Source organism: Ictalurus furcatus, chromosome 3 (genome assembly GCF_023375685.1).
Source record: "Ictalurus furcatus strain D&B chromosome 3, Billie_1.0, whole genome shotgun sequence".
NCBI classification, from domain to species: domain Eukaryota; kingdom Metazoa; phylum Chordata; class Actinopteri; order Siluriformes; family Ictaluridae; genus Ictalurus; species Ictalurus furcatus.
Window position 1 is genome coordinate 16,596,181 of NC_071257.1, and position 26,224 is coordinate 16,622,404.

The 26,224-nt window shown below is 40.0% G+C and overlaps 1 protein-coding gene across 2 annotated transcripts in view; it reads left to right on the forward strand.

Annotated features, from left to right (window-relative positions):
* Positions 1-26,224, forward strand: part of lrmda (leucine rich melanocyte differentiation associated) — a 261,688-nt gene that overhangs the window by 149,623 nt on the left and 85,841 nt on the right. For both annotated transcript variants that reach the window (XM_053621089.1, XM_053621090.1), the window contains 3 exons: positions 19,471-19,597; positions 20,838-20,977; positions 24,263-24,389. In XM_053621089.1, the coding sequence (XP_053477064.1) occupies positions 19,471-19,597; positions 20,838-20,977; positions 24,263-24,389 (394 nt within the window). The remainder of the gene's footprint in view (positions 1-19,470; positions 19,598-20,837; positions 20,978-24,262; positions 24,390-26,224) is intronic.

Consider the following 26,224-nt stretch of genomic DNA (forward strand, 5'->3'; position numbering starts at 1 on the left):
GTCTGGCTAGGGGGTGCTCGGCATGTATTCCATTTTGTTCCTTAAGTTTTTGATTGTCTAAATAACACAGTATCTCATCATACAGCTGCCTTGCATTTTGACAGTACAATAACCCATAATTCCCTCTGTCACTCAGTATTTCAAGGGCAGTGTTTCATGGCGTGAACTGAGCAGGAGTGCATTTGCATTTCGGAGGTTGTGGGCTAGGGTGGGGGTTGAAGGGGGAAATGGATTTCATGTCTTGTGTCACTTCAGATTTTACCCCTCGCCCCCTTTTTCTGCAGAATCCATTTATCGGGGCTCGTAAATACGCCTTGGACGAGGATCTGTGCTTTTAAAGAAAAAAATTAATCAGATGTTGAGCATTGATGAGCACACTGGGGCTGTATGCATTTACAGCAAGGGTTTGCTATATATTTCATATTTGTTTTCCATATTTTATCCAAACCATTGGACTTTAACACACATCAAATGATACGCTAGTATTATTTATTTACTACATCTGCAAACTAATTCAGTTGTAGTTCCCTTACTTAGAACACATAAATGTGTTTTAATTACAGTGGATGATGGGGGTACAGTACTTTATTTAATTTGCTATAATACTGTTAGCTAAAGTAATTTGTTCTACTGTGCAAAATATGTTAAATGGTTATGAAATTGTGTTTCTTTATTTCAGACATTTAATATGATAACTTTACTTAAACCACACATATTATGAATATCTTATGCCGTTCTCTACACAGCCGTGGACTTTACACGTAAAATGGACTCTCAAAGTTGTACTATAATAATACTGTATGTCTTAAAATCCCATTTCAGCGACAGTGCAATTAACCAGAATGCTTCTATCTTCTCTTTAAGGATGCTCTGATGTAATGTGTGTCAGCTAGATGAAAATGATTCCCATTTGCTAAAGAGACAGGGCCCCATTACAAATGTGTTTGAGCTGTGCTGCTCGCTCTGAAACTGTGAAGCGCTCTATTGTTTGGAAAAGGCTGCTCTTTCTCAGTGCCATTAGAGAGGTGTGCAGAGCTCTTAGCAAGGTTAAACACTTTATGATAGCTCTGCTGGCATCAGATTTGATGTCAAAGATATTTTCGTTTCAGCTACAACATCCTTTATGACCTGCTTGAAATCCAGATGGCCGTTTTTGTCATGTATAGTGCACAGCAAGGCCTTAGGTCTGTCATTATCTTCAGTGTTTATGTGCCAAAGAAAGCTCATGTTCCCCAGTTCAGAGGTGACCTGCTGTATGAAGTGATATTGGTGCAAGCAGAGGAAGCATTTCATCCCGGTGTTTATGTAGCAAATTGTCTTTTTAAATGATTGGCATTTTTAAACATTGATAGCTGAAATCAGTTGGTGTGAAATTCATTGTAAGTGTTGCTTGAATGTTTTTGTTTTGTACTGTTTCCTCCTCCATTTTAAAACAATAAGAGTAATTTGCTCAGACTCATCACTTAAAAACAATTCACACTAATTAGATGACATACTCTAAGCCAGGGCTATTCGACTAAAATTTGTAAAGGTCCAGATATATAAAATTCCTCGCATGCAAAGGTGTAGATAAGAAACTAACATGACTGAATTGTGACAGTGATTTGTTTATGGCTATGAATAAGATAATTTGATGTGGATATGTTTTGACATTGGTATTTCAAGTTTGAAACACTTTCTCAATTTGATGCAGGGAGAATAAAGAAATAAAGAGAATTTTTTTTTTTTAATAAACAAGCCATGTTGTCCATTTGCTAAGAGAGGGTATATAAAATGAAAAATCTATGAAAGTCTGTAAAAACGCTCCCCTTTCAGACATTCTGAGCAAATGTCTCTAGGCCTGTAGCTCATCTCAGGTTCAATGAGCCCCCTTCAGTTAAATAGTTTACATAAATGTGAAGTAATGGTCCACTTTACAATATATTAATTGCCCATATTAATGGCCTGTGTACAAATTATATCTACAATGGGGGAAATAAGTATTGAATGCATCAACATTTTTTTTCAGTAAATATATTTCCAATGAGGATATTCACATGAAATTTTCACCAGACATCAGTATTAACTCAAGAAATCTGGAAATATAAAGAATTCATAACATTAAAGTCCATAAATAAAGTTATGTGTAATAAAGTTGAATGACACAGGAAAAAAGTATTGAACATGCTAACTGAATTTTATTTAATACTTAGTGGAGAAGCCTTTGTTTGTAATGACAGCTTCAAGATGCTTCCTGTATGAAGAAATTAATGGGCCGCAGTATTCAGGTGTGATTTTGGCCCAATCTTCTAAACATATTGTCTTTAAATCTTGTTCAGTTTGATTGAAGTCAGGTGATTGACTGGGCCATTCTAACACCTTGATTTTTTTTCTCTGAAACCAATTGAGAGTTTCCTTTGCTGTATGCTTTGGATCGTTGTCCTGCTGGAAGGTTCACCCGCATCTCATCTTCATTATCCTGGTGGATGGCAGCAGATTGTTCAAGAATCTCCCGGTAAAGGGCTCCATTCATCGCTCCTTCAATTATATGAAGTCTGCCAGTACCATGCGATGAAAAACAACCCCACACCATGATGCTTCCACCTCCAAACTTCACTGTTGGTATAGTGTTTTTAGGGTGATGTGCAGTGCCATTTCTTCTCCAAACATGGTGTGTAGTTTGACAGCCAGAAAGTTCAACTTTGCTCTCGTCTGACCAGACTACACTCTCCCAGTATTTCATAGGCTTGTCCAAATGAGTTGTAGTGAACTTTAAACAAGCTTCGACATGCCTTTTCTTTAGTAATGGAGTCTTGCGGGGTGAGCGTGAGCAGTGGAGTGCATTGCCTATTGTTTTCTCTATGATGATGATACCTGCTGCCTCCAAGTATTTCTGGACTCTTTCCAAGTGGTCCTTGGCTCTTGGGCTATTCTTCTGACTCCCTGGTCAGAAATCTTGCGAGGAGCTCCTGTGCTTGGCCGGTTGATGATGGAGTGATGTTGCTTCCACTTGCGGATAATGGCCCCAATGGTGCTTACTGGAAGATTCAGAAGTTTTGAAATACATCTGTATCCAATTCCATCAATATGTTTTGCTACAATAAGGTTGCAAAGGTCTTGGGAGAGCTCTTTGCTTTTACCCATTGCACAATCCGTGGGTTGAGCAATGGGTGCTGCTGTCCTCATTGCCCCCCCCAAAAAACTGTGGCGTGAGCGGAGCTTGGCGGTGCGTGTCGGCGGACTGTGGCGTGAGCGGAGCTTGGCGGTGCGTGTCGGCGGACTGTGGCGTGAGCGGAGCTTGGCGGTGCGTGTCGGCGGACTGTGGTGTGAGCGGAGCTTGGCGGTGCGTGTCGGCGGACTGTGGCGTGAGCGGAGCTTGGCTGGGCGTGAGCAGCATTTGGTCATTTGGGTCAGTAGGCCTGAACGTGAACTCAGGGATGCGAGACTTGATTTGGACCTCAGGGACGCGAGGTTTGGCTTGGACCTTCCTGACGGGAGGCTGGACCTGGAGCTCAGGGACGGGAGGCTGGACCTGGAGCTCAGGGACTGGAGGCTGGACCTGGAGCTCAGGGACTGGAGGCTGGACCTGGAGCTCAGGCACTGGAGGCTGGACCTGGAGCTCAGGCACTGGAGGCTGGACCTGGAGCTCAGGCACTGGAGGCTGGACCTGGAGCTCAGGCACTGGAGGCTGGACCTGGAGCTCAGGCACTGGAGGCTGGACCTGGAGCTCAGGCACTGGAGGCTTGACTGGGATCTCAGGCACTGGAGGCTTGACTGGGATCTCAGGCACTGGAGGCTTGACTGGGATCTCAGGCACTGGAGGCTTGACTGGGATCTCAGGCACTGGAGCCTTGACTGGGATCTCAGGCACTGGAGCCTTGACTTGGGTCTCAGGCACTGGGGGCTTGCCTTGGGTCTCAGGCACTGGGGGCTTGCCTTGGGTCTCAGGGGCGTGAGACTTGACTTGGACCTTAGGGACGTGAGACTTGACTTGGACCTTAGGGACTTGAGACTTGACTGGGACTTGGACCTCAGGGACATGAGACTTGACTGGAACTTGGAGTTTCCTGACTGGAGGCTTGACTTGGCTCTCAGGGACTGTGGGCTTGACTTGGATCTCAGGGTTGAGCTCTGTATGACGTTGCCTGTAGTAGTGGGTAAACGGCAGGGCAGGTTCGCCTTCCAGACTTACCCCCCTGAGAAGTTATTCTAGCTCCTCCTTCGCTTCCGGACTCCCGAATCGCAACATGAAATTCCCCACAAACTGTTCTACACCGTCCAGGTTCCTACAGTGCTTCTCCAGTTTTAGCTGCACCCATTGACGGGCCAGTCCAAAGAACCGGGACCACATAAATCGGAGCCATTGCTTCTCCTCTGGCTTAGGGTCTAACAGGCTGGCGAAATAGTATTGACAGTCTACCAGGAAATACTCTGGGGCACCGAAAAAACCGTCAAATGGGTCCGGAAGCTCCATAGATGTCCATTGTGGGAAGTGGACGGAGTCTATAGCGGGGACGGTTGGCGTCGACTTCCGGGTTCTGTGTCTCCTCCGTTCTCCTGCTGCTTCCATCGTGGAAGCGATCTGCTGCTTCTGATAGTAGGTCTTTCGTTCTGTCACAATCCGTGGGTTGAGCCAGAAGCAGATGCAGATGCAGATGCAGATAAAGACATTTATTTAAAGAAACGTACTAAGAAACAAATACACGATGACAACCTTGAAACACACTGTGGCACGAAACAAACATCAAGACATGAACAACGGGAGTCTAAGACACTACTTGGTAGAATACTGTGGCAAAACTAAACATAGACTAAAAAGATCAGGAAACATGGAACACAGGGGTCTAAGACAACGAAAGACAGTGAATCAGTGCAGACAGTGGCTATATATACACATGAGTGCTCATTAACCAAAACGTGAATCAGGTGCAGGTGGTCATGTGACATGTAGTGCAGTGCAGTGGCTGATGGGAAGTGGAGTCCAGAGCTTCCTGATACGTGACACCCATCATGAGATGTTTCTTGTGTGACACCTTGGTAACGAAAAGACTTTTTATAGACTATCAATTTTTACTAACCCAGCTGATATTAATTTGCATAGATAGACGGTATAATTACTTACGGATTTCAGCTGGTTCCTTGCCCTACCTTGCCTTGAAGAACTGCTTATATAGTTATAGGCACTTGTTGGATTACCCGTAAAAGCTACAATCATTATGTAAATAAATTTGAGCTAGATATGATTTATAAAGTGTGTATGAATTGCGTAGGAGTAATAGAGATGTGATTTGAGATTATAACTATTTGTAGTTTGAATACCCATGTGGCTACACCACTCACGTTATGTTGCATATAGTTACTGAATATGAGGCCCATATTTTGGGATGGTATTTAGAGTTAGAGAGTTCATAAATTAGGAAATGTACATCTTTTTAATTTTACTCATACTGTATGTACAGTAATTACCAAGCCATTATTTCTTGGTAGTTACAGAAAGGCAGCCACATAATTCTAATGGAGATACTTAAAAAAGTAACGCTGTGTACATGCATAAGACTTCCACTGTAATGAAAGATAGTTATTTATGTGTACTGTAATTAAAGATACTTAATATACAAGTAGAAATTAATTGAGTGTTAAAAAGAAAGCAGGTGGAAATTGAAAAGCAACTGTATTATTGTTAGGAGTGTTCCTTGTGCGTTGTTATGGTCGTCCTGACTGTTTTAAAGCTTAGTTTCATGTTTACACAGTTGTTGTGGAGCTCGCTCTGCTGTATTGTTTTAAACATTGTCCCTTGGGCAATGTTCTTAAATGTCCCTTTGCACTCTTGCGTCTTTAGTGTTGCTATAGAGACTGTGTGGGCTTGATCAATAAGGCACAGATCAAATAGAACATGCGTGTGTTATCCCAGTCGATGAGCATCATCTTTAGCTTGTTTTGGTGGTTTGCTTGCTTATAAGTGACAATGAGCTTAAATAAGGCACTAATCTCTATATAGACATTTATTTAAGCTCATTTATTAATCAGGTACTGAGGGTCTCTGGTGTGAGATTTGTTTTGTCAGAAATGTAGTGTACTCTTACAGATCTTTTCACTTATTGTGAAGAGTGAATGCTGTACTTCTGTAGCTATTTGTCCTGTATGTTGCTTGTGCTGTTTCTGATAGGCTAATAAAAAAAAGCACAGTGTACTAAACAAATATGATCGCTGTGTTTATTTTACTATTGTCCGTAGACAAAGTAAAAGAGATCAGAGTAGGAGAATGGAAGGGAAAGCAGGGCTTTTTATAGGGCAAGCGGAGACTGATGGGGCCATTGAGGGGAACCCAAACCAGCCCAAGTTCACTGGTAAGCCTGTTGGACATTCGGCTTTGTTTCCTTTATAGTGCGCTTATCAGAGGGCTGATTCACTTGTCCCCTCGCATGTTCCTCTTCTATCTCAGCATGGCCAATTTTCGACAGGCTAAGTGCTCAAATTGAGCCATTTTGTTTCACTTTAAACTAAAGCGGGACCTATTATGCTTGATTTTTCATTCATAGCTCCCACTGTTCTGTCCCTCTGTCCATCTTTCTCATTCTCTCTCTCTCTGTCTCTCTCACCACACTCACAAGTGGGAGGCCTTGTGAGGCCACACTGTTTTCTCGCCAGGCATGTCAGCTTCAATCTGCCACCCCTGGGTGTGAAGCACTGGCCTGGTGTGGGGGCTTACAAGTCAAGCTTGCCTGTAATTGATGTTGCTTATTCATCTGTTTTGCTCTGTCCTTACTCTCCTTGTCTCAGCATCCACATATGCCAGGAGACTACACACTACACAAACACAATACTTCAGGACATGTCCAGACTCCCCCTTTCTTTTTCTTTTTCTCATGCACACACACAAAAGCATATGTGAATACCAAAAATAACTATTATTAATCTGAACAACAGCCTCATGCTGGAATGTCCTTATAAAGTACCTCCTCTGGCTCAGTTTAAGAATTATGTAAGCTAAAGCAGGATCATTGCCAGTATTGCTAGCATTGTCATATTGGCACTGTCATACCTCGTTCAGTCATAACATTAAAGCCACCTGCCTAATATTGTGTATCCCTTTTGTGCCACCAAAACAGCTCTGACCCATCGAGGCACGGACGCCACAAGACCTCTGAAGGTGTGCTGTGGTATCTGGCACCAAGATGTTAGCAGCAGACCTCCATGGATCGGACTTGTTTATCCAGCACATCCTACAGATGCTCGATCGGCTCGAGATCTGGGGAATTGGAAGGCCGAGTCAACACCTTAAACTCTTTGTCATGTTCCTCAAACCATTCCTGAGCAATTTTTGCATTGTGGCAGGACGCATTATGCTATGAAAGATACCTGAAATGGTTGAAAAGATGGCTGAAAGAGGCCACTACCATTAGGAAATACCATTGCCAAGAAGAGATGTACTTGATCTTCAACAATGTTTAGGTAGGTGGTACGTGTCAAAGTAACATCCACATGAATACCAGAACCCAAGGTTTCCCAGCAGAACACTGCCCAGAGCATCACACTTCCTCCACCAGCTTGCCTTCTTCCCATAGTGCATCCTGGTGCACCGGTTCACCAGTTGTCCTTCCTTAGACCACTCTTGGTAGGTATTAACCACTACATACCGGGAACACCCCACAAGACCTGCCTTTTTGGAGATGCTCTGTCCCAGTCTTCTAGCCAGCATTGGCCCTTGTCATCAACTTTGAGAACTGACTGTTCACTTGCTGCCTAATATATCCCACCCCTTGACAGGTGTCATTGTAATGAGATAATCAATGTTATTCACTTCACCTGTCAGTGGTTTAAATGTTATGTCTCATAGGTATATATGATACTATACTTATAGGGGTGCACAGTACAGCTTACTACACTTTGTGGACTGTTATAGCCTTGGTATTATAATGGTTGTACCTTGAAAGTACACATGAAAACATAAATGAAGTGGGGCAGAACACCAAAAATAAGACAATCATGCAGATCATGATGATGACATTAACCCCTTACATTTTTATTTAATAGAGTAGTTAGTGTTTTGCCTTTATTTTGTTGCTTGGTGATAGTTAGGGCCATATTCAGTGTTAAGTATAGATATTTAGGATTTAATACTGGAAATTGTGCACATCGGTAATCTGATTTGAGACATAATTATGGACTTATGGACAATTTTTCTTTGATGAAAAGTTATTAATTAAATGAATGTGATCCATAAGCATAGTATATGAGTGTTTGGTCAGCTTATCCTTCAAGCCTTGGGCACATTTTCTTTGCAGGAGAGCATTATTATTAGTATTATTTGATTATTTTGCCAAATCAAGAGTTAAAAGTGTGATAAATATAGCTTACATGCCATACACAAATGATAATTTCATGACCTCGATTTAGCATCTCTTCACTTCAGTAAGTTATGTGCATGAATAACTGATGTACTATGATATCAAATTAATTAAAATTCAAAATAATAGGGTGTGCTGGCTCAAGAAATATTTTATAAGTTGCCGAATAATGAGCGTGGAAGCTTTATTGTTAAATGAAACCAAATTTGTGGTGGTTAATATAAAAATTACAGGAATATTTATGCAGTAATGTAAAGATTTGGCAAGATTAGACTCTGATTGGATGAATCATTTGAATGCTTGCCAACTAATACATCACTATATCAGTCTTTTTACTTTTAAATTGTCTTTTGCATTTATGTCTTAATCCATATTTTCTATCCCTGATTTTTTTTTTTTTAGCCTTAAAGACCAGTGTTTGTGTTTAAAAGTGATATTCTGGAGGTTAGTGAAAACACGGATCACTGAGACACATCTATGTATTACCCATTCTGTTCAAACAGCACTGAAAAACATAGCTAATTTTAAAGTCTGAATACTTATTTGTGCTATTTTAGTATTAACGTCTCACTTTATGCCCATGAGAACAGCCCTAAATACTTTGATTAGGGAAAATGTTCATCTAATTGACTGAGCTCTTGTAAAGTGGATGTTTAAAGTGTATTTATGTTTAAGTGTTTGTCGCACAAGGCAGTCCTATATGAGTATCTGAAATGTATGCGGGTGTGCTACTTTATGTACAAATGTACAAATAAAGCACTCATGTACTATACATTACTGTGTGCTTCACTGTTGGAGTAAATGACCATCAGATCACTATTCTATAGGACTTGAGTGTTGTTGCTACATTAGTAACACCTAAGAGAGGATATAAACAGTAGAGGAGTGTTGAGGAAAGGAAAATCTTTAATTACTGATCTCTATTTGATCTTTACCTCTGACAAGTCAGTGTGCTGCATGGGTGGTACGTCTCAGGGGGCCTTTGAAGAGGACGATTTTGTAAGAGATTTGGATCATTACACAATAAAGAACACTTCATAAGTCATGAAGTGAGTTGGGGAAATGATGGTTAATGATGTTGACAGCAGTTCACCTCTATAGAATTACACTGAGATTTGACTTGACTTGCCTCCTCTAATGAGTCCTGCTTTTCCAAGGTAATGGAGCAGTGATAGAGGGAGGGGGTGAGGGGGAGAGAGAGAGAGAGAGAGAGAGAGAAAGTACCTCCTCTTCCATCAAGTTAAGTCAGTTAATGCTGCACAGAGCAGCCATCACATGTCTCTTTTTAAATGTCATGTCAATGTGTCATAGAGGGCATCTTCAAACAAGTAAACGGCAAAGAAATCTTCACATCCCATTTAATATGTGTGGAATGCAGGAATAGCTTTAAGGATGACTAGGCATAAGCTGTTATTATCATCACACAGTCAAGTCTTTTCTTTAAAATGGTAGGTTGAATAGTTTAATTCACAGGAACGGTTCTCAGTAGTTAGTGTTCTCTTGTTAGATGATTACAAGGTCAGTTACAGCGACTTTGGAATTTAATAATGTTATTTCCACTTGTGAAAAATGGTGATAGGTATTGTAACATCACACACTTTAGATCCTCTTATCCTTAACACTATGGTGTTTGATCAGTTATAGACAAAAGGGTCTGTTACATGGGATCTCCTGGGATGTGAGGTGTATTTTAACTGGTTTGGATGTGTGTCTAATTGTCACACAAAGTTGTTCCACTGCAAAGATTATGTAATTATCATTTTGAAACACTGTAATGATTTTTTTTTCTTGCATGCCAGAGGAAGATGTCTACGTACCTGACACTTTACCGCCTGCATAATAATATATTGGAATGACAGCTAATTATAACATAATAACAAGCTGATGAAAGATTGGGGTGGATATGCCTCATATATTTAAGGGGCAATGTGGAGAGCACTGCAATTAAATCAAACCGATCCATATTTAATTAGATCCAGATTTAATTATGGGTATTTTCAGATTTCGAATCCCAAATCTTTTATCCAGTATCTCGACACTTATTTTGGTTATTTATGTATTTATTAATATTTGTAATTATGCTAGCATTAATTTGAGTAGCCAGTGTTGTTGTTTGTGCATTTTCTGTGATAATCGCTGAAACTGGGCCAGTGTGGATTACATGCAGATTGGGTTAGGCGGCGATAACTTGATGGCAATTTGGACGAGGGAAGAGCCGCACTCACTGACTGCTTGAAACCTTTTAATTAGCATTAATTACCCAGCAGAAAATGTTGGGGCTTGAAAGGATTTGTGTCAGCAAGTGAGAGATCAAAGATTGCGGCGCTCGCATTTTAATCTGCCGAGTAAAAACTAATAAGGACCTTGTAATGGGGCCCCAGAGAGTGACAGCGCAGGTGGTAGACAATAATCCTCTCTGCCGTGCTCAAGCCCCATGTCTCCTCCCAATTAGATCATCAGATGATTTAATTTCCCTCTAATATTGAAAAATTATTATTTCCTTTCTCAGTGACCAAAGGAGAAGCATGTGGATTTTTTTTTTTTCCTTTTCCGAAACCCCTTATTTCTAGCTTTGATAGCCTCGGGTTTTTCTGTGCAGAAATTGTGTGGCACACGACAAGATCATTATGCTTGTTTCATGTGGCTGTGAGGAAAGATGGGACTAATGCAAAGCATGGGCATGACTCATCCATCAAGTGTCATTGATCATTTGCCACAATGTGACAGCCAGGTAGTGATTATTTGCTGTTAGATAGATGCTCAGGAATACAGAACCACAATGTAAGAGTTCAACCAACTCACCTCCAGATATTGTTGAGAAGCCAGGATCCATTTGAGGTTCTGGGATATATTTACATTGATTTTTTTTTTCATTCACATAAGAGTGGAATCCATGTTCAGCCATCAGACATTATAATTCAAATATTTAGTCCGTTTTGCAGTATGGACTTTTGCCATTAGTCTTCTTGCAATTCATAAATCTTTTGGCAAATGTGCCTTAAGATACATTTCCCTCAGAGATAAACAATGACAGGATGCCTGTAATAGCATCTGTAAAGAATAGGATTGATTTTCAGTATAGTGGTACAAGAGGGAGAGTGCATTTGTTTTGTGCACAGAGGTATAATCAGTCAGTGGTGTCGTTTTAAAGAAACTGGGTTGCAGCAGGGCCACAGAAGCCATGAGGCATGAAAGGGAATTGTGTGCAATGTTTCTCTACTTACAATAGTGCAATATGTACAAACTACCGGACAGAATATGCTTTTCCCTTTGGAGCATCTTGGTGAATGTGCAAATGAAAGCAGTCATATTTACCCAAGAGTTAGTGTATATAGTGCCAGGAAGAGAACGTGTTTAATGTATGCGTGTACCTTCCCTGTGATTTTCTCTACTTTGTCTTCTCTGAGTTGGCTTTGTCTTTTAGAGGTTCAAACATGCGACTCCTGGTTTCAGTAACACTAGTGATTAGACAGACAATTCCTGTGCTCCGTAATGCCAGTGATTAGTCAGACAGTTGTGTTTTCAGGGTCCTGTGTGTCCCTGACATGGTCCATCAGGTCAGTCAGCCCCTGTGTTGGAAACAAAGTTTGCTAAGGCCAGAGGTCAAACCCGGCTTAAAAAGTCAAGCCTGTCAAAAGCCTCCGTCACATTCCTACCTTACGGCCAACCTCGGCTGATCCCCGGCCATTAATCACAGCGGAGAGCGGCTCTGACCTCAGCCCTCTCTCTCTTTGAAGTGTGCTGTCCTCTGCTGCATGAGGAAATCATTTGCTGCCTGATTCAATGAGCCATCAGAGGAGCCAGTGGACCTAATGACATGTGAGAATATTAACCTCCTAGCACCAAGAGCTGTGAATCTTGAAAGGCAGTCTATAATTCACCTGCCGTTTCAACCGCAGTCTCAGACCCCCCACCCAACCCAACTAAAACCAGCTCGAACCAATTTGCCAACCTCAACCTAACAGGACACCATGGGCCATATTCAGGGTTGAATTAAGCACGCTTAGTGAGGATTTGTGACAAGATAATTGATTAAAGCGTGTGCACTACCAGATTCTGAATACACATAACTTTCCCCACATAAATATTGACATGACCTTTGAACTTTAGTCATCAATGTGGCCCCATGTGCATGACCAGTGCATTTTTATATGACCATACCTAGGCTTGTTCCTAAAGGTGCAAGTTATATGCAATGGTATCAATTACTTAATATATGGAATTCTATGAAAGGCATTATTAAATGAAGAACACACTATTATTAGTAAAAAAACAATGTAATGTAAATTTCAGGAATGACACCAAACAAGTGGGGGACATCCCTACACAGTAGGGCTGCTAGTCTGCAAGTTTGTAACAAATGTGAACTGACATGTCTCGTTTTGATTTCTTTACCTGTGTGATCTGTAAATTGTGCTACCTGAGGGTTCCTGACACATCAGGAGTCAGCCTGCAGGGAAACTGAGAGATTAAGCCAAATAATGGGCTAATACTGCTGCTCCCAAGATTTATAGCACTGCACCATCCAGGACCATCATGATTTTGAAGTCTAAAAACAGAACTGCATGCAGGTTAAAGGTGGAATACCAGTAAGAAGTTTATATAAAATGAATTTGATACTTTGTAAAAAGGCATAATATAGTCGTTTCAACCTTATTTAATGCAAATGTTGTTGTTTTTTCTATTATATACAATGCATACTGTAGATCAGCTTTGGTTACTATCTAGATAAGATTTTTAACTTTTCCTGGGTGATCCGGTGTGCAATATCTCTATAGTTTCTGCCATCTGCCATCTTGTCATGTCCACGTTTATAACAAGTTTATTAAAGGCACTCCTCCTTTTACAGCTCCACACTCATCTCCCATTCATTATGGTTGCTTATCTTGGCAGGCAATCTGAACTGCCAGCTAGTCCATTATGCACATATGAAGCCCATCACTCTAACTCTATTGGCCAATTCATCAAACATTTATCTTTTGCCCTCTTAACAGTGTGTCAATTTGGCTGTCATTCCTGAGGCTCAGGTGCCTCCTTGGAATAAAAGCATTACTTTTTCCACCTTGGAGACAGCATTGGTTTTAACACCTTTTCCAACATTTAAAACAAAGGCCAGTGCACTCATTCTGAGTTTATCAAAACTATTTGGGATAAAACTTAAAAAATAAGTTAATGAAACCTGAAATTTCATTAAGCATCTTTGTGTGTGTGTGTGTGTGTGTGTGTGTGTGTGAGACACCTGGGCCAGACCAGAAAGTCTTGTACCTTTCATCAATAAGTGTGGTCAAGAACCACCAACATTTAACTGAGTGCAATCGACCAATCACAGAGCTTTCCACAGTACATCAACAAACCTCTGAGAGGATCAGGTTTAAACTCTTAATAAACTTGGGCATGATGTTTTTGAATCCATTGATTGAAAATCTTTTTATGTCACTGTTCCAAAGTTTGTTTTCCTACTAGAAACCAGTACACTTACATGTGTGTATAAGAAGTGCAACTTTGTGACCTTTGTGATCCTAAAGCTTGTAGCCAGAGAAGTGTACAATAAGTATAATGCACTCTATGGGCCATAGGTAGAGCATCTGAGACTGAGCCCACACTGAACCAAAATTGTTGTGGAGGTAGTCAGGTGTTCTTTAAAACACTAACATTGAGTATGCTATAGACATGCGTGTTTTGAGACTTGTGCTTCCACATGGGGCTTGAGACACATGAAATAGCTTAGAGGAGTGATGTGGATGTGAAGAAGACTGATAATCAAAGGATCAGCACAGCAACACTGTCAGAGAAAACACACTAGGGACTTAAATAGCTGCTGGAAGAAAAAGAGAAAGGCCCTTTAAAAGTAGAGCACAAACAAGGGAATTAATGGCCCTAGCAAAGGGAAATATGAAAGGCAGAGATATCATAAAAAGGAGTCTTTCACTGAACAGGATCAGTGCTGAGATGGAATTTAAAAAAGAAACTTAAGTGTCTGAATGATCTCTGACTTTTAGATCGGACCTCTTTATGAGTGTCTGTGTGAGAGAGGACTGTTTGTGCTTAGCATTGTGTGCGAAAGGTGATTGTTAAAGGTTCAGCAGGTGTAGTCCTGTGGAATAAAACAATAAAATAAAACAATGCCCCCCCGCCCCCCCTTCTGTATCTCCTCCCCCTCTAGCCTGGGTGGACATATGAACTGAGATACCCACAGACTAATGGTTGCAGTGACTGACATTTCAACCAATAATCACAGAGTGCCCCCCTCCCCCTCTTGTCAGTAGCAGTTTATCAATCAGCATGTCTGCATTAGTATTTCTCTATCGATCCATCCATCTCTGTCAGGTCATCTCTGTGTCATTGTCTGTGCTCCTGTCCTGTTATTTGGCTTCCTTTGAGGATAGGCAGCATAGTAATTTGTTTAACAGGCCCGGCCTTTCAAAAGAAACTTTGCATGTCAAAGGTTTTAAAGGACCAGTAGACCTATATACACCATGACCATATGGCTATATATATATATATATAAACTGTGTATATACATGCCTTTCTAACAAAAAAAGCATTCCCATTTAAATAATAATATTAGCTTTTAAAACATGTGTCTTTTCAACTATTAACTATTGTTGCATTTGTGTGATAATGTGCAAATTGTGCCCTAAAAGTCACAAACACTGTATTAAAATTTAAAATAGTACTAATAGTATTAAAATATTGTGGTGTTAATATTAAAAATGGTCATGCAGAAAATATTATTAAAGAAAATAAGTGTATAGCTTGTCTCACTTTATTTGAAGTGTCTCTAATACCTGTAGAACTACATATAATCTACATGCAGCTATAATGTACTATTGAGGATGTGTTTATATAAGTACATCTGTATCAACAAATTTTGACTTGAGAAAGTACACAAATTTACTCACATTTTAAATTCTAACTTTTACACAGTCGCTGTCTGTTTTATTAGGAACACCTGTACACCTGCTCATTCATGCAATTATCCAATCAGTCAATCATGTGGCAGCAGGGCAAAGGATAAAATCATGCGGATACAGGTCAAGAACTTCAGGTAACGTTCACATCAACATCAGAATGGGGGGAAAAATGTGATCTGAGTGACTTTGATTGTGCCACGCTTGTTGGTGCCAGATGGGCAGGTTTGAGATTTTAGAAAATGCTAATCTCCTCAGATTTTCACACACAACAGTCCCTAGAGTTTACACAGAATGGTGCGATAAACAACAAAAAAAAATCCAGTTCTGTGGGTGAAAATGCCTTGAGAGATCAGAGGAGAATGGCAAGGCTGGTTTGAGCCTTATATAAATTATTAAATGATTAATATTTTTTTAAAGACTCCTATGGTAGTTCAAATAATCACTCTTTGCAACTGTGCTGAGCAGAAGAGCATATCAGGTTTCACTCCTGTAATCCAAGAACAGGAATCTGAGGCTCCAGTGGGCACAGGTTCACAGAAACTGAACAGGTGATGATTAGAAATAGACCATTCTGACTGGATAATTGCATGAAGTAGCAGGAGTACAGGTGTTGCTTTTAAAGTTGGTATATAATTCCTGTATCATATTTGTGTTTCCACATGCTAACCCAAATAGAATCAGATGGGATTACCAGTCTGTAATTTGGCAGTCCTGATATCCTGTAACTGTTAAGATAGACTGTTTTACATATACAAGCCAGAACTGCATGTGTATATTCACAGAAGTTATACTGCTGTAATCCATTTGTATCAGTCTACACATGCTCAGTAGTTACATTATTGCTGCATGTGTACTGTATGTGTAACGGAACATATATTAGAGATAATTTATATTAAAAAAGGATTTTCAGAGGAAAAAATTCTCTCCGAAGATTTATCTTAGACACTGTACATAAAAAAAGCAGGTCATCAATAAAGGATAACCATTATTACTCTAAACATAAAAATGCACATACAAATTACAGGTATCAGGTAGTTTGCAAAATGAAAAATGTAACACTTTCAAAATGAAAAATGTAACACTGTACAAATCAGTGTAAGTGAGTACAGTATACATATATAGGTGCATCTCAAAAAATGTGAATATCGTGGAAAAGTTAATTTTTTTCCCTTAATTTAATTCAAAAAGTGGAACTTTCATATATTCTAGATTCATTACACATAAAGTGAAATATTTCAAGCCTTTTTTTTTGTTTTGTTTTAATCTTGATGATTACGGCTTACAGCTCATGGAAATCAAAAATCAAGTATCTCAAAATATTAGAATAAAGAAATTAAAACTAGCTTTTCCACAATATTCTAATTTTTTCAGATGCACCTGTGTGTGTGTGTGTATATATATATATATATATATATATATATATATATAATATACACACATATCTATATATATATATAGAGAGAGAGAGAGAGAGAGAGAGAGAGAGAGATAGATAGATAGATAGATAGATAGTGCACTCGCTTGCACTGATATATACATAGTGCCTTTTGATAAAGGTGATACACTCTATCAAATGACACATAAACTTGACATTTTGTAGTAATTTTCACATTTAAATTAACAAAAATCTCCAAATTATTTGAAATACATCATTCCATTGTAAGGAAAATCATCTACAAGTGGCGCAGATTTCAAACAACTGACAATTATTCCAGGTTTGGCCGTCCCAGCAAATTAAGCCCAAGAGCAGACTGATGCAAAAAGAAGTCTCCAAGAACCCCAAAATTCATCACAGGATCTGCTAGTAATCTGCTAGTCTTGGAAATGTTGGTGTCAAAGTGCATGCTTCTACAATCAGAAAGAGATGCAAATTTGACCTGCATGGGAGGCGTGCCAGGAAAAAGTCTTTGCAAGACTACAGTTTGCCAGTGAGCATGTAAGCAAAGACCAGGCCTTTTGGAATAATGCACTCTGGACAGACAAGTCAAAGATAGAGTTCTTTGGCCACAGTTCTTTTTCCTTGTGGTTTTGTTTAAGTATATCAGCTTCATTAATAGGCACTGTTTCAAAGAGGATTAAATGGTTGCTTGTCCAAATATGTCAAAAAAAGGTGTACTTATTTTTTCACACGACTTTATATAAAATATACTAGATGATAAGCTTGATCATAAATATCTAAGTATCATAAGTTCTTTCTCTCTCTCTCTCTCTCTCTCTCTTCTCCAATCAGACACCGCTTGTGTGATTTTGATAGAATTGAAGATGATGGTGGAAATGTGCAAGCCACTCTTTCCATGGGAGAGATGTACAAATCAGAAAGGTTGCATCCTGTACACGTTGTGTGTGTGTGTGTGTGTGTGTGTGTGTGTGTGTGTGTGTGTGTGTGTGTGTGTGTGTGCGCGCTCATATGTTTGTATCACATCTCTAGAGAAATCCAGATTCACTTTTGCCCATTAGCATAGTTCAAAACAAAGAAGCTGTGTGACTTTATTGCACAATTAACTGTACAAATTTAAAAAGTTTACTCATTTTAGACTTTACACATGGATTAATGGATTATGGATTATAATGGTGGAAAGAGTCCTGAATGTTTAGGTGAAATTTGCTCTGAGTACTTAGAGACCTGAGGCTATTACGGCTCAATCCCCCCATGTTGTTGTGAATGTGATTCAGTCTCTCCCTTGGCTGTGAATTTAACTGATTAAATCACAGAGTGCACACAGCAGTGGTGACATGAAAACAACAATTAATAAGCAGCCCCCCCATGCCACGCACGCGCCTTTTAACCAAGCAGCTAATAACATTACACATGCCACAGACTAGCCAAGGCAGACAGGTGGAGATGAGCAGGAGTTCAGTTTTCATTTACTGACCTGGCAAATAAGAGCCATTGCACTGCATGTATAGACCGAGACACACTTGTGCACACACACACAGGGTCAAAATAATGTGTAGAGAGAGTCTCTTTTAAATGTTTTTTCTGTTTGTCTCCCTATTACTGTTTCTGTGTTGGGGTGTGTGTCTCCCCCTCACTCTTTTAGCTACTTACTGATCCTCAGCAGTGATGCACTGCATTGACATAACTGATGAAGAACGATTAAAAATGTCTAATCATAGCCACAATTTGGATGGATTTGTTCACCAACGACATTGCCTTTTCCCAAAAGACAGGATTTGCATAAATAAGCCGACCTTTACTCCTCTCCCATTTGCCCATGGGATATCGGCCCTAGATTTCTTCCTTCTATTCAGGATTTAAATGCACCAGATAAAAAAAAAGCAAACCATGCTGTCCTGTCATTGCAGCTTCATTTGATTACTGCATGTCTTTGAGTTTAAAAGGAATGAAAGCCAGCGTCTCAATTGCAATTGAGTTGTTCTTTTTCCAAGGTGAGCTGACAGAGCTAAATGTCAGTTAACTGAAGGTGGACACATTAACATTGTAGGTTGTCAGCCTTTGCCATTTGAGGGATTAGAAACACACACCCCGGCTTTGTGCACCATCCGCACGGTGAACTTTGGAAGGCCCCGACATTACCCTGAACACCACCCTCCATCATGTTTATGCCAGAGCAATGCTGGGGGGGGGGGGGGGGGGACCATGCAGCACCAAAGTCCTTGGGGGAGAGAGAGAGAGAGAGAGTGAGTGTGTGTTGCACCAAGAGATTAGAAGTCATGCTGCTGAATAAAAAGCAAACATCAAACTTTCCCCCATTAAAAAAAAACAAAAAAACTGTTGTTTTGCTACTCCAAATGGGCTCATCATGGTGGAGTGGTGGAAGTTGTACTCATTCCGTTTGTGGCGGGTTTTATAGTTGCGCTGGGAAAATGATGGATGACAAGTTAAATTTGTGTCGGGGGAGTGAAGGTGAACTGTGACAGAGTTATTTATCTTGGGAATGGAGGGTTAGGGTCAGGCAAAGCTGGGTGCCTGAAGGCACAAGACATTGACAAATTCATCCCGCACACTGCATTTCTGAAGCCCTTTTGTTTTGAATCCTGGCTACTCACGAGTGACCCTCATCACTCATGCTGCCAGTGTGCGAAGGAGGCCGCGCCATGCCAGGGGATCTTAGCGCCACTAATTCTTGTCATTCACTCTACTGACAGGCCCAAGCCCGAACTATTCCGGCTTGTGAAAGAGGCTGGCTGAAATATTTATTTCTGCACATAATGGCCGCCCAGATTTAGGGCCATATCATTTTTCCTCTTGTGCCTTATCATTGCAGGTCACTGACAGGCCTGAAAGCGTTCAGCCAACTGGAAGAGCTGATTGTGGACAACAATCTTCTCGGAAATGACCTCCGGTTGCCCAGGTTACCACAGCTCCATACCCTAACACTCAATAAGAACCAAATATCCTTTCAGCCCAGCGCTGCTTTTGTGTGCCATCTCATGATTTACAGCACAGTGAACGGCGAGTTATAGTAAGTGCTGAACTCTCACTGCATGCTCGTCATACAGTTTAGGATCTCGCCTTTACACACTTCAGGCCTTTAAATGCTCTTTAAATGGTGTTATTGTATTAAATTGAGATCCTCTTAGACTGAGAGAGGCTTGGAGGTAGAAGCCAATATAGTGAAGCTGACTTTGTGCCACGGTGACCTCTAGTGGAAGAGAGACTCATAAAAGCTCTGACTGTGTTATGGCCTTCATCCTGCATTGAGCATGAAGTAGTCATGATATATGATACGGTAATGTATTCTTTTTTTTTAGGACAGAAGACAAATTTGTTAATACGAGTGCAGAACATTTTATGCTTATGGCTCTAGCATTGCAGTAAAAAACAGGAAATATAAATCGATACAAATAGTTATGCTTTGTGTTGTAACTGTTTTCTAAGCTGCTTAGATTTGTGAAATACACGGACAGAAATTTTTCAGATATTTACAAATGCAAAACTATGTGTCAGACTACAGCAAGTGTTGGAAAGTTCAGCCAACTCGATCAGTCTTAATCAGAAATAAATGATCAGAACTTGATCAGAAATAATTGCTAAGTTTGTGTGTGTGTGTGTGTGTGTGTTTTGAGGCACACTGTAATGACACTGCCTCACACTTTGTTCTCCTGTTTCACTATTACAGGCGGCTCTCTTCCAGCTGAGTGTCAGCAGCTCATACCTGAGTTCTGCTGTGAAGTGGTCTGCACATGCTAATGGGCCAATTATTTACACCCCGTAGTGGCCCTCTGCTATTGAAATTCAAGTGCTGCATTAGTGCAGTTGTATTTTGACATATTCTGGCTCCATTTTCCAATGACATGAATGTAATAGTGATGAATGTGCTGTGAAGTGGCTGTTTGTTTCTTTGCACGGTGGGAAGAGAAAAAAGTCACTAACCCTTTTTTATCACAGGGCATCCATCATTTTGTCCATGTTTTAATGTTCTGTACCAAACCACCTGGGAAATGGAGAGCAAAACATGGGATGGTGACAGCCAAATATGACACAGCGCCAAATTCTCACCCTTAAACGTAGTCGATCTTATGCCTTCAAATGCAGTGATCGCTGAGTAAGCTTGGAGGAGGTGAGCAGGAGAACAGAACCAGGGTCTGATGTAAATAAAGCTTGAATTCCTTGACTTCTGCTCTTTGATACCTCTCAGACATTGAGGCCTTGCTTGAGCATTTGCAGGAAGTGACACCAGCTCTAGAGTACCTGAGCCTGCTGGGAAATGAGGCCTGTCCCAATCAGCTGGTCAGCCTGGATAAAGATGAGGATGATTACCAGAGATACAGGTCTGAGGCAACACACACACACACACACACACACACACACACACACACACACACACTGTTAACCTATGCATACACAAAAACCTAACCTTAAGCTTAGTAACCAAAAAGCATTATTATGTCTTTTATATTATTTATATTATTAAAACATATTATTATGTTTTTTTGTTTTTTGTTTTTTTTTTTTCTTTAACAAATGAAAGTTGGAAGTTGTGTCCCAAATGACATACAGTACTATACACTATATACTTGTACTATGCACTATACACTCTCTGACACTCTGCTGTCTAGTGTATCAATTTTAGAAGGGTGGAATCGTCTCAAATAACACACTTTTGGTATGGTACTAACCGGAAGTATGTGCTATTACCCAATCGAGGACAAATTAAGTCAAACACACGTAATGCAATGGTGCTAGTATTAGCGAAGTAGGCACACAGATAACAAAAATTAATTGTTACATTTGACCGTTTATGATAATGTTTCCTTTTATGACCGACAAGACCTCAGTGATCGTCAGATGGAGGTGTAAAATTTTGCTTTCACAATTTAAAATCAACATAGTAAGTTATGGTTGTGGCTATGGATATAGCCCCTCCCCTTCCGCTACATAAGGGAAGTTGCGACCGTTGAGTGCGTGAAGTGTCCATCATTCCACACTTTGTTTTTTTATTTGAACGAGTGCATCAACTTAAAGTGCACTTTTTTTTTGGGGGGGGGGGGGTTTCAGAGTGAACACACTAATCACACTATTTATACTACAAAATGGCGAAGAATAGTGCATACATATGTGTGCCTTTTGGGACACACCTGCAGTTTCCATTAAAAAAAAAAAAAAAGCAGGTGAGGGACCAGCCAAATGTCCTCACCAGATCAAGATATTCAGGTTTGATATTTCTATTCTTTTATAAACATTTGGTATGAATATATTAGCATGGGCATATTCTATATAAACTCATGCCCACACCAACATTCATACCCTCATTCTGGTGATCATTCTAAACCAGCTTGTGAAAAATGATTGACATTCCAATTACAAAAATACCTATTCCACGAACCAAATGACTATTTCTTTAGTGTGGCTATTTTTCTTTCAAATGTTTGCTGCCCAAATCTATTATTGCGAGATTCTAACATGATTTTGACCTGTTAGTATTTCTCAGTCCAGCTCAAATGTACATTAGTTATGAATTTATATGAAATGGGGAAAGAAAATATTACATTGTAATAGTTTTTTTGTCGTTGTAATGGTCATGTGGTGTGACAGATATAGATCTTACAGTCGATGTTTTTACTTAACCTCCAAAAGCTTGTTTGTCTAAGGAATGTGTTCTATAAACTTTCTGAGCATAAATGGATGTTGCGCAATGTCATAAATTAAACTAGCCAGCACAGGCAAAAGATATTACCTCATTTCTCTTAAAAGTACTCAACCTCACCTTTCTTTCCTCATTTTGCGATGAGTTCCAAAATCGATTTCATGTGTGAATTGTGATAACCACCAACGACTGTTTGGTATCTTTTCTTACAAGATGAAACGATGCATTCATTATCAAGCCCGGGCCCATGGGAGTGCAATGCCACGCTATGTTACCACCATTTGTCAGCTTTTCAGCATGAAACCCTGTCGGCTACAGGGAGGGAGAGAACCAGCACAGGAGGGGAAGAGAACACCTTCTTTTGTCTGTACCAGTCTTAAGAGCATTTTATCTGACACTGTGTTCAGTATAAATCATTTACCATACAGATGAACCTACAAGGCGCTGCTCACTGCTTCAATTAGTGCTGGGGAAGGCCGCTCTCTCACTGACTGACAGCAAGGGTGGATCTGTGATGGAATATTCATAATGTGTTACGTAGTAATACATCAGTTTGTCCATGATGCAGATTTTATGTCTGACTTTATGTCTTAGGCAGCACACGGGTCATGGCGGGACTGACCTTGACCACGCATATCTCAAAATAAATAAAGCAACCTTGGCAGTGGCATATTAATATACAGCATACCACGTATATTAAGTAGCCAAATGAAACGAATAGGCATATTTTCCTACTCATTCATCATTGTTTAACTAAGAGGCTCGGGATTTATTTCCTACTAGCAGCATTTCTGTACAGTTGCACCTATGCATTAGTGGCATTTATTTCCTTCTAAAATCTGTGTATGTTTTCAGGACCAGAAGTTAATCTCAATATGGCTTCAGGTGTTTTAAACTGCAGCTGAGGTTGAGTTAGCACCAGCCATCTGTTAAACCCCACAAAACAATACGGAATAATCAGGAAGCACCTGCATATTAATTATATACGTTACCTAAAGCTAGTTAGGTTTTATTTAATGAATGTTTCTGCTGTTTTCACATGTTTAATGAAAACCGTAACAGTATATTTCATATGTGCAGATATTATGAAGAGCTGCACAAGCAGATACAGTAAATGTTTCTCCTCAGTTTTGATAGACATGCGCAATATTCGTAGCTCAATTTTGCTCCAAACATATCTTAATAAGATCAATCTGAAATTCTGTTTTCTTTGAGGCATCTGTAATGAACATGTATCATGGGGTTGCTATCTTCTTCCATCATAGTCATCAACATCATCATCATCAGTTTGTCACTGGCCTGTGCATGAGAGCTCAGTTGGGATCTGTTTGCTGCCCATATACACATCTGCTCTCTCTCTCTCTCTCTCTCTCTCTCTCTCTCTCTCTAAAGCTTAATCTTGACATGTCGCTTCCACCATTCCAGTCAGCCAGTGAAAGATTCTGTTGTCATCTCCATATTCGTATTATTATCTCATGTCACTTTCTGCCTCTGAATGAAAGATAGAGAGTGTGTGAAAGCTTAAAAAGACACCTGTAATGTTACAGCAATGACAGCTTGACAGATGAGGTCTATGTATTTTATTTTCCAACCTATTTATATATACTGCCCTAATTTGTATCCACTTTGAAGGTGATTTTTCTATTTACAAATATCAGCATTATTAAATTAACAATAAGTAAACAAGTTTTCGCATTTAATGCTGTTAATAAAATTGTCAAACTGGAAACTGCTGCTTGGAAAAAAAAAATATAGAGCTTGTTGGGGGAATTTCTTGCTTGGGCTCATTTCTAGTATCATTTATGTTTAGCATTTTGGATTTTTAAAAATCTACATTTAGTGTTACTAAAGTGCAAAGATTCTAAAAAAATAAATAGTCACTAGCATCCTGTTTAAGATATGAACTCAAAGTAAATGATGTTTGCTTGCATTGTTTGACAGTATTGTTGACTGTTTTCATGGTGTACAGGTACTTTGTGCTGCATAAACTGAGGAACCTGAAGTTCCTGGACAGCAGGAGAGTGACTCAGACAGAACATCTGGAGGCCAAGGCCCGAGGCGAATTCATGAAGGTGGTCAGGCCTAAAACTGAGCAGGTCTGTGTCTACTTATTTTCATTTTCATTACAATAACAGAACACCCATGATGCTAATGCTGTGCCTAAGGGAAGTATTAAATGTAAAAAATTAATTACATTGTGAAGGTTGCATCTAAACAGCTGGAAGATCACTGCAATTTTGCATCAGTGTGTAATTCTGGAAGGAAAACTGTGCACAATAATCTGTTAAACTAGAAACAATTACTAGAGGCTCCTCTTACATTCATATGACCTATCTCTGTCTGTCTGCCTTTCTGACTGTCTGTTTGGGTAACTGTATCCAAAACGAATCTTTATAATTAACATTTGAGCTTCAAGCGGGGTACGGTGGCTTAGTGGTTAGCAGGTTTGCCTTGTACCTCCAGGGCTGGGGATTTGAATCGCACATTTGCTCTGTGTGCATGGAGTTTACATGTTCTCCCCATGCTTCGGGGTTTCCTCCGGGTAGTCCGGTTTCCTCCCTCAGTCTAAAGATATGTGTTGTAGGCTGATTGGCATTTCCAAATTGTTCGGAGTGTGTGAATGGGTGAGGGATTGTGCCCTGCGATGGGTTGCCACCTTGTCCAGGATGTCCCCCGTCTTGAGGGATAGGCTCCAAACTCCCCGGTGACCCTGTGTAGGATAAGCAGTTTGGAAAATTGATGAATGGATAGATTTGAGCTTCAATGATGCCTATGATTTGTTTAGGAATGGAATTCTGAGTTGGATTTGCCTCAGACAGATAGGGTTCCAAAGCTTCAGCTTTTATACAAAATACCAACGTCAGTGCCATTTTGCTTGTCACCTCGTAAATAACTAGCCGAGCCAATTCCTAACTCAGAGCAACTTTGTGTAGGTGCATCGGAGCTTGGTGTCCAACATTCTGGAGCTTGGTGTCCAACATTTGCCATTTCCACGAACTTTACATTGGATTTCTCATTAATATGATATTAAATGCCACTGCAAAATGGTCAATGAGAAATCTTTTGTTTTTAGGTGCTAACAATTAAACCTGTGTTGAGCTGATTTTCCCATATTAAACAGCATTGAATCTAATAATACATCATGAACCAATAAATTAGTACCAGAATCATTACCATATCACAAATATTTCAATATAAACATATTTAATGTGTTTCAGAGTGGACTTTCCCTTTAATATACGTTCTGCTCTACCGTAAGGTCTTCTGCTTTGTTGGACTCTTTGAAGACATGTTTCTCCTGTCCTGTTCACTTTCAAACCCACATGAAGGCCTCACATTGGATACACTGGACATCATCATGCCATCATGCTCTCAGTCATTTTGCACACACACACACACACACACACACACACACACTTATTCCTCCCATACTTGTTTTTCAGATATTTTTCCTCTTCAAAAATTATTTTCTGATCTTATTTCATTTTTTGCACCCCTCTCCTCTTATTTTCTGCCTTCTGCTCCATGGCATATAAACCAACAACTTCACTAAGATTTGATTCTATGTAATTGTGCAGCCTTAAAATATTTATGTTGTGGTTTCGGCTTTATCGCAGCCCCATCCCCAGAGCTGCATGCTGGATTTGAAAGGTAAATATGGTGGTAGCTTTGGCAAGAACAAAGCGGTCTCCTGACAGGGGCTGCTCTCGTGAGTCAACACGGGATTTCCTAAAGTGCAAAAGGAACAGATCATTCATCATCACAGTGAGGCAAGCAGTTATTGTCTGGTTTCAAGATGTTGAAGTCGCTTATTTTATTCCACATTAAAGTCGTGAAAGAGAAAGGCAAATCACTGTGATGAGTGAGCCTGATTCTGGCATGTTTGGAGTTGGTTAGTCACAAATTAGGGAATGATGTGTTGTGTAACTAT